The 13,854-nt window shown below is 43.5% G+C and overlaps 2 protein-coding genes across 9 annotated transcripts in view; one reads left to right on the forward strand and one right to left on the reverse strand.

Annotated features, from left to right (window-relative positions):
- Positions 1–13,854, forward strand: part of STK32A (serine/threonine kinase 32A) — a 143,822-nt gene that overhangs the window by 75,850 nt on the left and 54,118 nt on the right. The window lies entirely within an intron of this gene.
- The window catches only part of LOC149126100 (uncharacterized), a 38,235-nt gene that overhangs the window by 8,670 nt on the left and 15,711 nt on the right, over positions 1–13,854 (reverse strand). For 3 of the 6 annotated variants that reach the window (XR_016236345.1, XR_016236340.1, XR_016236341.1), the window contains exon 4: positions 1,320–1,373. Coding sequence is in view for 1 of the 6 variants with exons in the window: in XM_089336037.1 (XP_089192163.1) it covers positions 5,659–5,819; positions 6,123–6,249 (288 nt within the window). In the remaining 5 variants the exon portion in view is untranslated. Of the gene's footprint in view, positions 1–1,319; positions 1,374–4,911; positions 5,820–6,122; positions 6,250–6,612; positions 6,978–13,854 lie in introns of those variants that run through there. The other 3 variants (XR_016236343.1, XM_089336037.1, XR_016236342.1) reach the window with 2 other exon arrangements.

Here is a 13,854-nt window from a genome sequence, read left to right on the forward strand (position 1 = left end):
CCGGTGCCATGGCTCACTTGGTTAATCCTCCGCCTGCAGTGCCGGCTTCAAATATGGGCGCCGGGTTCTAGTCCTGGTTGCTCCTCTTCCAGTCCAGCTCTCTGCTGTGGCCTGGGAGGGCAGTGGAGGATGGCCCGAGTGCTTGGGCCCTGCACCCGCATGGGAGACCAGGAAGAAGCACCTGGCTGCTGGCTTCAGATCGGCACAGTGCCGGCCGTGGCAGCCATTTGGGGGGTGAACCAACAGAAGGAAGACCTTTCTCTCTGTCTCTCTCTCTCACTGTCTAACTCTATCTGTCAAAAAAAAAAAAAAAAAAAAAAAGTGGAAAGGAAAGCATAGGCCACATAAAAGGGGCTGAAGGAATAGAAGAACTCATTTGTCTCTCCATAGTGACGTGGAAAGGGCTATGTTTTCCAGTTTTTTCTCACATTAGTCTTCCTGCCAGCAATGTCTAGCTTCTTTTTAAAAAACATCTCAGGTCCTATTTCTGCCATACATTTAAAATGAGAAAGAAAATGAGGTTTAGTTTATTTTATTTGCAGATTTTCTTTCAATTTTTTATAGTTTCCTAATTACAGTCATAGAGAATACTCAGCTAATTTTCCTCAACTTCAGAATTTTTTTCTATAGTTTTTAAAGACACAGGGTTGTATAATAACCATTAGTTTTAAATTTTACAATGAGAAGATTTTCTTGTGAGTCAAGAAGTCAAACATTTTTCTGTAAATGTAGCTTGAAAATCTGCCTTTGTTTCCTAAATATGGCCAGTTTCTAGTTTAATATTCCCCTTTACTTACTTTAAATTAGTGAATGAGGCTTTAAAATATAGACAAAGTGAAATGATAGTTTGCTTTTATTAAAAATACAAGAGAAGTAAAATTCATTAAATACTTCCTATGGGGATAGTACTATTTGAATTGCTGATAGCCACAGTCTTTCCAATGAATAATCTGATGGAAGCTAATTATTACAGTATGAAGACAATTTGTATTCATTCCCTTGTCAGATGTTAAGCTAATGAGATCAATTATATGGGACAGTTAACTAGTAAGTCATCTTGGATCAAAATACCATGTAAGTGGATGGTTGGTTGGTTTATCTTCTTTGTAAAAACTGCCCCCATGCTAATAAAGTTATAGCTGTGTTTTACATTCCTATTGGAAAGGGATAAAAATTGAATTGAGCAATTTATGTAAATGATTACAGTACTACAGAGAGCTGCAAAAATTTCATATCCCATTGATCACAGAAATGCTGAAGAGAGAATAAAAGCAAATGTGATTGTCAAGAAAAGCACAGAATAGTATTTTATTTCTCACCATCTTTTCTGTAGTTGTAGGAACCAATACTGACATCCAGCCACATCTTGGAACCTGTGTAAGGTGAAGGTAGAAATTAATCCTCACTCAGCACCGCTTGGGGCTCAAACAGCCATTTGTGGCCATTGCTATCATTCTCCTAGAATTCAGTACCACAGTAGTGAAAAACCACCTTAGGAACAGTGCTTCTGTCCTAAGTACTCATTCAAAACTCAGTCACTGGCTGTTTTCCAGATGGTATTCTCAGTACTGGACCTCAGTGGAGACAGGACAGACAACCTCTAATCCAGAGTTGATAATGTCTTAGTGTGAAGGGTTGTTGAGTAAACACTTCAAACCTGCATGAGAAAGCTTTTAAAATTCAATGGTGTGTGCCATAAAGGGCACCAGCTGCTGTGTGTCTGTCCTGAACGACACATATGTCACTTGTATTCAAATGTCGCATCTTACGGTGGTCATGGTTAACTACTCGTGATAGCCTCTGGACTACAATATTCTTTATAAAAATCTGACTCCTTCTCCTAACGCTAAGCCCTTGTGCTGGTGACCACACTTCACCGACTTCTGAATCCTCTGCATGGAGCTCAGTAGCTAACCCAGGGTGTTTTGCTGGATAATTCCACGGCGGAACAAATGAACGAGAGCAGGATGTGTGTGGGACCTTTAGGTACGTACAGAAGGCAGAGTTGCTGTGGACGATGTGTTTGGCAGCCAGTTCTTGGTTCGTGGCACACATTCCTGTTGTGTGCTCACAGAACGTGGGGCTTGGCATTGCCTGTCCTCCATGCTGTATACTAGCTATACACATTGTGACTCGGATGACCACAAATGTAGTGACTCAAAATAACACATTTCTGGGTTCCCAGATTCTCTGGCTCAGAAGTCCAGGCATGGTTAAGCTGGGTAGAACTGGGGTTCTTTTCTGAAGGCTGGACTGGGCAAGGGTTCACTTCCAAGTTAGCATGTTGGCAGAGTTAATTTCCTTGTGGCTGTAAAACTCACGTAGCTTGATTCTTACATTTAAAAAATTATATTTCATTTTATTTGAAAGGCAGATGCAGACACACACACACACACACACACACAGAGAGAGAGAGAGAGAGAGAGAAGCAGAGAGACAGAGAAAGTGAAAGATCTTCCATCCCCTGGTTCATTCTCCAAATATCCCCACACCCAGGGCTGAGCCAGGTTGAACAGGGAACCCAGAACTCAATTTGGGTCTCCCACGTGGGTGGCAGGGTCACTAGTACTTGAGCCATTATCTTCTGCCTGTCAGGCTGTACATTAGGAGGAAGCTAGATCAGAAGTGGAGTAGCTAGGATTCAAGTAAGGCACTCCAGTATGGGATGCAGCATCCCAGGTGGCAGCTTATCCACTGTGCCAAGTGCCTGCCTGACGTCTTCCATTTTAACAGGGAGAGCAAAACTCAGAGTGAGCTGGTTTGTGAGTCAAACTGTATAGCCTTGAATATAAGCAACACCACTCTAGAATGTGAGTCATAGTAGCGACGCACCATCAAGGAGGTGGGTCCAGAGGATCACCATAAAGTCTGTAGAATACAGGTCTTCTAAGAATTTCTACTCTGAGACCCTCCAGCGTCAGTTCCTCCCATGACGCTGAACGTCGCCTGAGTGTCTCTGTGGAGGAGGAAGTCAGGAGGCTGGAGCAGGTGACCGGAAATGGTTCTTTCACACCTGAGGCTGAAGGATGATCACCCTTCAGCCCTGGTAGGATTGCCTTGTGTTCCTGTGATCTCCACCAACACCCAGTCCCCTCGCTCAGCCTGCGTGCCTGAATGAACCAAGGAGTGTGAGATATTGAGGAGAGAGAAACAGCTCCTTGCACACTGACCAACCAAGGTCTTGTCTGCAAATCAGTTGTAAAGCAAAAGTTTGTTTAGTTTGTTTGTTTGAACCAAGGCCTTTTGCTTAGAACAGGCAGAGGTCTACGCTAGGATTTCTCCTTGATGTTGGACTCACACACTGTAGTATCTTAACAGTCAGATTTTATTTTCTCGAGATAATTTATGGCGAAAAAATGAACTTCCTGCAACTCATCATTGTAACCACTGATCACTGACAGATGAGCCCTTAATAAATGAATTTGTCAACCCGTGTGCATCCCAGCTTTGGGAAGCCGGGGGGATAAGCTGTCTGGAGAGGTGTTTTTCTAATTCCTGAAGGTGTTTACTTCTTTTAGCTCATCAATATTTTGTAGTCATTTAATTTATAATACAAGTATATATGGATGGGGTCTTTAAAAAGTTCAGGGAAAATGCATATTATGAAAAATTTATGCATGGATTTAAAAAATTGCACCGAAATAAACTTATCATTTCATTTTCCATGAACTTTTTGAAGTATTTTCATGTCATTTTCTTAGTGACTTAACAATGGCTACCGTTTATTGTGCATATACCAAGAACTAGGCATTGTGCTAACAAGCCTATCGTCTACACTGCTTGGGCTGATGGTCAATAATATTCTGATGAGGTTAAGCCACTTTCGGAACACTGGTAGTTTGTGAGGGCCAGATTCAAATGTAGTGCTGTCTTATTCAGAGGACCTGCACAAACTAGAGGCTGCCTTTGAGAACAGACGAGCTATTCACCCAAAAGCAGCAAACTTTATTTTAGATCCATATTTTCAGTTGTTATTTTCTGTTAAATTACCTCCTATTCAACAGAAAGGATAGGGTGAAGTCTCGACTCCCAGAACCTCAGAATGTGACCCTTTTTTGGAAACAGGGTCTTCAGAGTTAATCCAGTTAAAAGAAAGTCATTAGGGTGAGCCCTAACCCAACCTAGCTGGTGTCCTTCTAACACAGAGATGTGTTCACCCAGAGGGAGGATGGCACGGAGACACAGGTGAGGAGCAATGTATCTAGAAGCCAACCAAGCAATGTGTCCAGATGCCACCAAGTGTATGATACCAGCAGAAGCTGGAAGAGGCAAGGGACTCCCCCACTGGCGATTTCAAAGGGCTCCTGCTGTCACCTTCATTCCAGACTTCTAGCCTCCAGAATTACGAGACAATGAATTTCTGGGTTTTTCAAGCCACAGAGTTTGTGATGTTTTGTCCCAGCAGCCACAGGAACCTCACTGGATATGTTTTTATAGTTTGCTGCTAAGATTTCAAGCTACACTTCTCTAGTAGGAGCTACTCGGAACTCTCCTGCCCTCGTTCCTGACGTGCTGCTTCCAATACGCCACAAGCTGGGCATCAGATAGCAGAACGTGTTAGACTTGTAACCCAAGAGAATGTTCAATAAGTCAAAATCCACTGACATTAGTAGACAGTAATCTATTTTATGTTACCCCGAGGCTTTCTTTACTTACTTTTATATTCAGATCTGGTGAGATATTTCAGATATAAATGACTTTTTAATGTTTCTCTCCAAGCAGTTTTCTTTTGTTTTTATGTTTCAGTAAGGGAAATCAAGTATTTTCCAGTTTACCAAAGTAGCATGTTTAATATGAGAGAATGAAAAGCCTAAGGTTAATGACAGTTTACCTGATTACTTACACTGGGTGTGTTTCACATGTGGTGAGCTTTTTTTTTTTTTCCTTTTAGCGCATTGATAATATGTTCTGTTTATTGCAGTGAAAGAGCAGGTTTTGGTTAACCTCCAGAGAGTGGTTAAGAAAATGCCCTTTCTCTTTGTCTCAGTGAATCTTCTCTTTAGCAGATCCTAAGCCCTTGCAAATGTTCTTTTTCTAATTCCCGAAGCAGAGGGGCCACTTGAGCCCCAGAACAAAACGGCAGTGCAGTAATGAGGGTATTGGGTTGCTACAATCTATTCAGCACCTGCTCCCAAGCTACGGAATAATGAATGAGCATGAATTACACATTGGGAGAACGGGAGAATCTCCTGTCTATGTGTTATGCATCAGGCAATTTCAAAAGGGCTTTGAAATTGTGCTTCTCACACAAGGCCACCCATTTGTGGAAACTCATGTGTAAAAAGGTAAAGAAGTGCTTATTTACAGGTTAATATTTAACTACACTGGGCTCAGCTTTTAACAGTTTCTACAAGGTTAAGAGCTTCGTTAATATGCAACCTGAGACTTAGCCCAAATTAAAATTTTCTTTCCCCAGCAAACTTTCAATATAAAAGTTCAGCTTCGTTATTTTAAGTTTAGTCATTTAACATATACTGTCGATCACTTAGGTGTGTGCTAGGCTGAGTAGCGCTTTGGAAAATAAAGGTATGGGTTCCATCCTCTTACATCACACAGTTTGGTTGAAGCGCCAAGACCATGAACAAGGGACAACATACGTAAGTGACAGTGTTTGTAACCGATCATGTGCAGTGTGCTTTATGGGACATAAACAAAGGTCTAGGAAGGAAAGTGTGGATCTGGGGGTGGAGGCGACTTCAGCACCGTGCTCAAAGAAGTCCTGTTCACATGGATGGCCCCGGAGCCACGGCTTGAAGGACAGGCAGCTTGAAGGGGAGCTTCGGTACATCCTCGAACCAGGCAGAGGACCCACCCTGTGGCTGGAACATGTGAGGCAGGGGGAGAGCACATCAGGAAGCCAATGAGAAGGGTGAGCCAAGGCCAGTTCAGCTCCCTTGTTCAAGTGAATATTCCAGCACAAGCTTCCTTCATATCTGTGATTTAGTGAAAGTAGGGAGCCAGCAGAGAAAGGAGTGTTTGTACTTCTCAGTTTGGGAGGTAACGATACAGCATTCCCAGCGAGTGTTAAATAAATGAGTATAAAAAGGGTAGAGAATGACAGCCATGGTTGTTCTGGATACTAGGGCAAGAAAGAACCTGGGAGATGATGAGTCTACCCTTACCAGAGCGCGCTCTGTCTAGAAATGGCTTGGAGGTAATGCGTCCTCTGTCGGAACTCATCGACTCTGCCATTGTGAAGCAGTCACAGTATATATACAAATGTGCTCCGATAAAACTTTCTGATGGACACTGAAATTTAAATTATACAGAATTTTCATGTGGCACAAAACAGTCTTTTGATTTATCTTCTGTTTATAAGTAGAAACATCATTCTTAGCCAATGGGCCATACAAAAACAAGTGATGAACTGAAGTTGATTCATAGGCACTGGTTGGTCAACCCCTGGCACAGGAGGTAAAACTAAGGCCCAGAGGAATAGGTTGATTTTTTTAAAAAAACTGAGTCTTATTTATCAATGATAAAACTAACATGATTGCATTGATATAATTCTTTGCTAGTTAAAAATGACACACATTTATTTTAGATAATTTGGGGAAAATACAAAGATGCATTGCATACAATGAAAACCTAGGGGTAACCCATTTTGTTTTATTTATCTCTAGGCTGATTGGTTGGGCATTATATACATACACACACACACACACACACAGAGCAAGGTGCCTTAAGAAGTTCATGGAGGCCAGCGCCACAGCTCACTAAGCTAATCCTCCACTTGTGGCGCCGGTATTCCGGGTTCTAGTCCCGGTTGGGGCGCCAGTTCTGACCCGGTTGCTCCTCTTCCAGTCCAGCTCTCTGCTATGGCCTGGGAAGGCAGTGGAGGATGGCCCAAGTGCTTGGACCCTGCACCCGCATGGGAGACCAGGAGGAAGCACCTGGCTCCTGGCTCCAGCTGTAGCGGCCATTTGGGGGGTGAACCAACGGAAGGAAGACCTTTCTCTCTGTCTCTCAAACTCTGCCTGTTAAAAAAAAAAGTTCATAAGGCCGGCGCCGTAGCTCAATAGGCTAATCCTCCACCTTGCGGCGCCGGCACACCGGGTTCTAGTCCCAGTCGGGGCGCCGGATTCTGTCCCGGTTGCCCCTCTTCCAGGCCAGCTCTCTGCTATGGCCAGGGAGTGCAGTGGAGGATGGCCCAGGTGCTTGGGCCCTGCACCCCATGGGAGACCAGGAAAAGCACTTGGATCCTGGCTCCTGCCATCGGATCAACACGGTGCGCCGGCTGCAGCGGCGGCCATTGGAGGGTGAACCAACGGCAAAGGAAGACCTTTCTCTCTCTGTCTCTCTCACTGTCCACTCTGCCTGTCAAAAAAAAAAAAAAAAAAAAAAAGTTCATGGAAAGATAGAAATAAAAATTTAAGTTTATTTTTCTGTAAAATATTTTGAAATCCATGTATTTTTTCATATTTTCCATGGCTTTTGAATACTTCCCCCACTTTGATATTTTTTAGAATTATCATTGTACAAGTATATATATATAGCCACATGCATAATATATATGGTTTCATATCCTTCTCAAACCTACTATAATATTAAGACATATGTTTTACATGGCCAGTCTTTGTTGTACAGTTGTCTACTGGGATGTCCACATGCCCAGGGGAAGCCATTGCTTGATGTTCTTCACTAGCAGTGAGTGGTGGCATTAGGGTTGCCTCACAGCTCTGCTGCTTACAGAGAGAGGCAACTTTAGGCAATTAACTTGGCATCTCTGAGCCTCATGGTTCAGTAAAATGCAGATAACCATATCCATTCCACAGGACTGAGATAAGTTCTAACCTAAGTACCATGTCTTCCTAGAAAGACAAAAGATCATAGCTGTCATTGGTGTCAATCCATTACGTCCCTCTGCATACCGTTGCAACCTACCTACCGTTGCCTACCGTGAACTCTCCCTTCTCAGACTCTAGAATACATTATCTCCCAAATTATTACATATCTCATAATGCAAACACTAAGAAAAAAAAAACAATATTGCTGCCCTCATTAGCTTCTTCTTGCCCTAAAAGTACGTGTGATATGTGGCACTGAGGGCATGCTGGGGCTGTTACAGCAGTCCCATCACTCCAAATGAAAAGGGACAGCACCTATTCTGATGGCAACTAGCATGAGCTACAGTCTGCTTTGACCTCATAAACTCTGTTCCCCTGACATATCAATGCACAACAGAGGGGGAGTTGGAGCAACCATTCTGAAATTAGGCAGCAATAAGACAAACTGCTATGTTGACAGGATGGAAAGACAGCATGAAGCCAGGTGTTCATGAACCCTCACATGAGCCCCAGGCTGTGTGTTTCTCTCCCAGACTGTTTCTGACGCAAGCACACTGTTTGTGGATGCCCACTGGTCAAAGACCTACAAGAACACATTCGCACTCCAACCAAGTTGGGTTTGTTGGCATTTGTTTCAAAGCCTGCAAACATGGACAACCAGGGAGCACCCCAGAAAGAGGGTGTTAGGAAGGGCTTGGATAGGATTTGGGCTATATTTTAGGAAAGCTTAGAGGAACATAGTTTTCTTTGGAATTGAGTGCTATGAGAGAAGTGCAGTTCTGTGACTGAGCCTCTTTTCTGTCTAGGAAGTGGGAGAACAGAGTTGGCCAAAGCTGCCCTTGTTAAGGATATGCAGTCACTCCTGTCACCTTGGTTGTGGGGTCACGGTCAGGTTTGTAGTTTGCACAGCTTTCTAGATTTAGTGCTCAGACAAGAATACCTGATCACATGGCTGTTTTTCCTCTTGGGTCGGTGTCACAGAACAGCTTGCCAGTGTTAGGTGCAACAGGAGATCACAGAGCCTGGGTCTTTGTGACAGAGCAGCTCCCAGCTGGCAGCTGGCAAGATTGATGTGTGCATCCTCACGCTCTTTGCTTTAGCCAATGGGAGTCAGGATTTCTGTCAGTTGCCTCAATACCCATTCCCAATCAACACACTAATTAATACACACCCCAACTAATCATCCCCAAGCTGCAATTTTGCTCATTTAAGCAACTGGTCTTATCACATTCCCTCTCCAGCCTTGCTCTGCACCAGCATCTGCCAAGACAGCTTATTCACCAGCCTTAATTTCCTTCCCATATCAAGCTTCTATTTTTCCCCCTATAGTGGTGTTGTCCCTGACAACAGCTCTTGCCTTTCCCTTTCCTCCGTTGACTTTTAGACTTTCTGGCCACATGAATGATTCGCCTGTAGTCTCATATCCTGTGTTTCCTTCTCCAGAAAACATTGAGATCTGGATTTTCACAGTCCATGCATCTACCCTGGATTTACCATAGAGTAACTTTGTAACTTGGCAAGTTTCCCAATCTCTCTTCTTTACCTGTATAATTGGGACAATAATAATACTTATCTCCAAGTATTTTCTTTTGAGAGGGGGCCTTGGTAAATGAAATAATACATGCAAAATGCTTGGCGTGGTTTATGGCATTTGGCACCTAATCAACATTGGCATTGTTTTATAAGCTTGCATGCCTCATAAGGTATACAGCAAATCACTTTAGGGGGTACACTAATTGGTTTCATTCTGCCACTGTGTTGATATTGTGAGCCATAGTGCTTGGGACACAAGTCCTCTTATCTCTAGAGCTTCTAGTAGACTCACAATATGCATTGGAAACCATCAGGTTTTCTTTTTTTTTGACAGGCAGAGTGGACAGTGAGAGAGAGAGACAGAGAGAAAGGTCTTCCTTTGCCGTTGGTTCACCCTCCAATGGCTGCCGCGGCCGGCGCGCTGTGGCCAGTGCACCGTGCTGATCCGATGGCAGGAGCCAGGTACTTATCCTGGTCTCCCATGGGGTGCAGGGCCCAAGCACTTGGGCCATCCTCCACTGCACTCCCAGGCCACAGCAGAGAGCTGGCCTGGAAGAGGGGCAACCGGGACAGAATCCGGTGCCCCGACCGGGACTAGAACCCGGTGTGCCAGCGCCACAAGGTGGAGGATTAGCCTATTGAGCCACGGCACTGGCCTGGTTTTCTTTCATTTTTAAAAATTTTTTGAAAAAAAATATTTTTTTTTGGTGCCGGCAGTGTGAATCTATTTCATTTCCAAATGACAAGTTTATTTTTCTTATTGCTAGCGAAAATACTTTCAGTTCTAGAGCTGTGCTGGAGCTTCTAATTGAATACTTCTCTCCTTTACTAAAAAGTCCTCTTATGAAACAGCTTATCTGATCAAAAGATCTCATCTGATCTTGTTCCTTCTTGGTGCCTCCTAATTTTTAGACTGTTTCCCTTCCTCTAACGAGGACCTTTCTTTCAACCCTTCTGGTGTTGAGTGCAGGACTCGGGAGATTTGAGTTCAGCCTGGTCTCTGTGGCGATGGGATTTGGAACAGCTCCCTAATGCTCTGTGTCCCTGCCTCCGAAATTGTAAAATATAACTGTGACCCAGGTTTCCTTCTGTGTGAATCCAAATCAAATGAGATGATGGTTATAAATGAGTATTGACTAATGCTGAACCAATAAGGAAGAAGCCTGTCAATTGAACATTCTGCCTCCAAAGACTGCGAGATGGTTGAAACATCTCAAGTTACAGGGCTTGTGGTATATGACATGTTTCTCAAACCAGAGTTTATTACGGTTAAACAACTGGGGGCCTGTAATAATTCACCCTGCTAAAAGAACAGATGTATTCTACAGTCTGAAGTCTGGAAGCTTCTACTGAAGACACAGAAGTATGAGTCTATTTTTTTGTTACTGTCATTAAATACCTGAGGCTTGGTACTTAGAAAGAAAAAAGATTTAGCTCACAGTTTTGGAAGCTGCAAGTCCAAACAGCATCGTTCTGCCGTCTCTGAAGAGAGCCCCTTTGACCGTGACACAGCCTGGAAGACAGCACCACACTAGCAGGAATGTGAGTGAGAGGGAGAGAGATCCCACGGAGAGACGGGAAAGTAGAGTGAGGTGGAAGGGTAATCTTGTGTACCACTGCACTAGGAACCTAGCTCTCAACACATGAACCCCTGTAGCACACATTCAATCCATAGCCACTCACGGCAGTATGTTCTAGAGTATAAAATATCTATGATTTATGATATCGGAAAACCTTGAAAAAAATTAAAGTTGCTGCAGGAAAAATCTGAACCACACCCCAGACTTTTGAGTATGTGAGGACATTCTTCCCTCTCATTAAGGGAAGTAAAATATATACTAAGATTATACCTTGCAGTCTTTGGTCATAATCCAAGCTCTAGCAGGTACTTGTCATATAATCTTAGACAATGTGAGCCATCTATTTTCATCTGAAAATGGATATAAAACATGTACTGTACAGCCATTGTAAGGAATGAGAGATAATTTTTTCATATCACATGCCTACCACAATGCAGACAATAAAAGGTGGCTATACCATTAAAACTCCTGGTCTTTTTTCCCCTTGAAAATGGAAGCAATACAGGCAGACCCTACTAACTACAGCATTAGCCTTGGGATTGGAACCTAGCTACTGTGCCAGTTAAGATAACCAAGTAAGCAACTGCAGACAGAGCACAACATTTAAATCCCACTCTGCCATTTATAGGCTTTGTTACTGTGGGCGAGTCAACATCCCTCAGTCTCTGTTTCTTCACTGGTAAAATGTGGATGCAGCTGCTTTCCTTTGCCAGTGTACTCAAGTGATAAACCACTGACAAGGATTTGCTTTCAAGGAGGCTCTTGGGAAAAGACTTGGATGAATCACAGAGTCGGGGCTGAAAGACTTTTGAAGGTCGGCTGGTTGGACAGCCCTCTGCTGTACTTCTCACTTGTATATATCGCTGACAAGTGCTTGTCCAACCTCTGATAATGTTCGCATCACATTGTGAGATAGTTCATACCAACTTCAGAAACCTATGGCTGTTAAGAAGTCCTTTCTCGTATCTTGACTTCATGTGTGTTGTCATTCCTCCAACTGGTCTGCAATGAAGTAGTTGCATTTTTACCTGGTGGTCCTCCCACACTCACCCCCTGCTGCCTCTCCTCACACTATGTTGGGTAACTGTTCTGATAAGATGCTTAGGGGAAGAAGGAGATCCTGGGGTGGGAGAATAACAACCTGAGTGGATTCGCTGTTGGGGAAATTTGGAAGAAATTCAGATACTTGAAGAGAAAAATCCTGAAAGAGGGAAGTCAGTCTTGGCAAGTGTGCTGGTATCTTGAGCGACACTTTGGGGAACGAAACACAAAAATTCAAAAAGATATACTAAAAGATACTTTCACAGATAGCGAAACTCCTGCCCTCATTACCTGCTGATATTTTGAGTATCAACATATCAATAATGTATGATGAAACTGGATCTGCGCATTCAGATGGGAACTACAAAGCAAGGCTTTTCAAGAAAAGCCGTTTGCACCTGAAACAAATGAATACACAGATATGTACAACCCTTTTTTCTGAAGCAGTGCTGGTATCCCTTGCAGTACATAAAAGCTGATAGTGTATTTACTTGATCATCTCATCTCATATGGCATCTGTAGCCAGATTCTCTTGAGCCAACTGTGAGATGTGCTAAGGTTAAGCCAAAGCAGCAGCTGGTTGGTAAGAGAGAGATCACGTAGCAGGCACCTGTTGACAAGTCTCGTACCCCTCGCACAGCTCTCTGATGTAGCTATTACACCCTTTTTACAGGTTAAGAAGAGGTAGTTCAAAGGGTTTAAATTAACTTGTCCAAAGGAGTAAGCAGTCAGCCTAGCAGTTAAGACACCGCCATCTCACATGTTAGAATCAGGAGCCAGAGCTGCGGGATCTAACACGTCACTAATGCAGATGTTGGAGGCAATGGTTATGGTTCAAGTGGTCAGGCTTTTGGCACTTACATGGGAGACCTGGATTGTGTTCCAAGCTCTTGGCTTTGGCCTTGCTGAGCCCTGGCCGTTGTTGGCATTTGCGGAGTGAACCAGTGGATGGCAGCTGTTTCTCTCTATCTCGGTCCCTAATTCATTCTATTTCTGTTTATCTGTCTCTCAAATAAAAATGTAAATAGCTTCGCCTAGATTACATGATGCATCGCTGACATGGCTGGGATTATAACCAGAGACTGTGAGACACAATTTAGCAATACAATAGGTGGTTCATAATAATCTAATCCTGGTGGCTTTTCACTTCTGCCTGCTGCTCCAGACGATGTTTTTGTTCATAATACCCCTTACTTTTTCCTACTCTCATCCTGTTCTTCACTTAATATAGGTCTGTTTTATGACCAATAACCTTTGTGTGACGCCGTAAGTAATCAATACTATTTTACAGAATTAGATATACAAATATTTTTACCCTCTCAGCAATACAAGGATGACATAGTCAAATACAATTTTGCATGGAAAAGTTGAACCCGAAGTGTGAAAGGCCTGGGGCACTGAAAGGTGTGGTCTGGGTTTGGATTTGGATATGCCCATTGTCTTTCCACACACCCTGCACTGGAAAGCAGGGTGAGCAACTTGATCCAGCGTGGATGTAGCGAAGGGATGTAATTAGCTTATTAAGCTCCACTAATGTCTTGTAAAGTCACTCAGGTGAGAACAGCAGATGTATCAGTTCCACCTTGTACCCTGCCACAGGCAGCTTCAGATCGCTCCCCTGCTATTTATAGTTCTCACAGTTGGAGTCAGCTGGCGCAGCAGGACATGGCTATTGTGTGTTTTGTCAAATCAAAACACAGTGGAGAAGTTCCACAGAAATGTGTGTGCCCAGAATTGCACTTCACTGTATGCAGAAGTTCAAAATCCCTCTCTGATCCCAGGCACTCCCTGTGGAAGTCGCTTCATTATTGCTTACTCTAGTATGTACCCACATACTTACTAAAGAGGGCCTGCTCCCTCACCGACCAACAAAGACACTGCATCGCAAGGTGAGGGGCTGTTCTGTTCACTGC

Source organism: Oryctolagus cuniculus, chromosome 6 (genome assembly GCF_051225735.1).
Source record: "Oryctolagus cuniculus isolate XC-2025 breed Fujian yellow rabbit chromosome 6, ASM5122573v1, whole genome shotgun sequence".
In the NCBI taxonomy this organism is placed as follows: Eukaryota; Metazoa; Chordata; class Mammalia; order Lagomorpha; family Leporidae; genus Oryctolagus; species Oryctolagus cuniculus.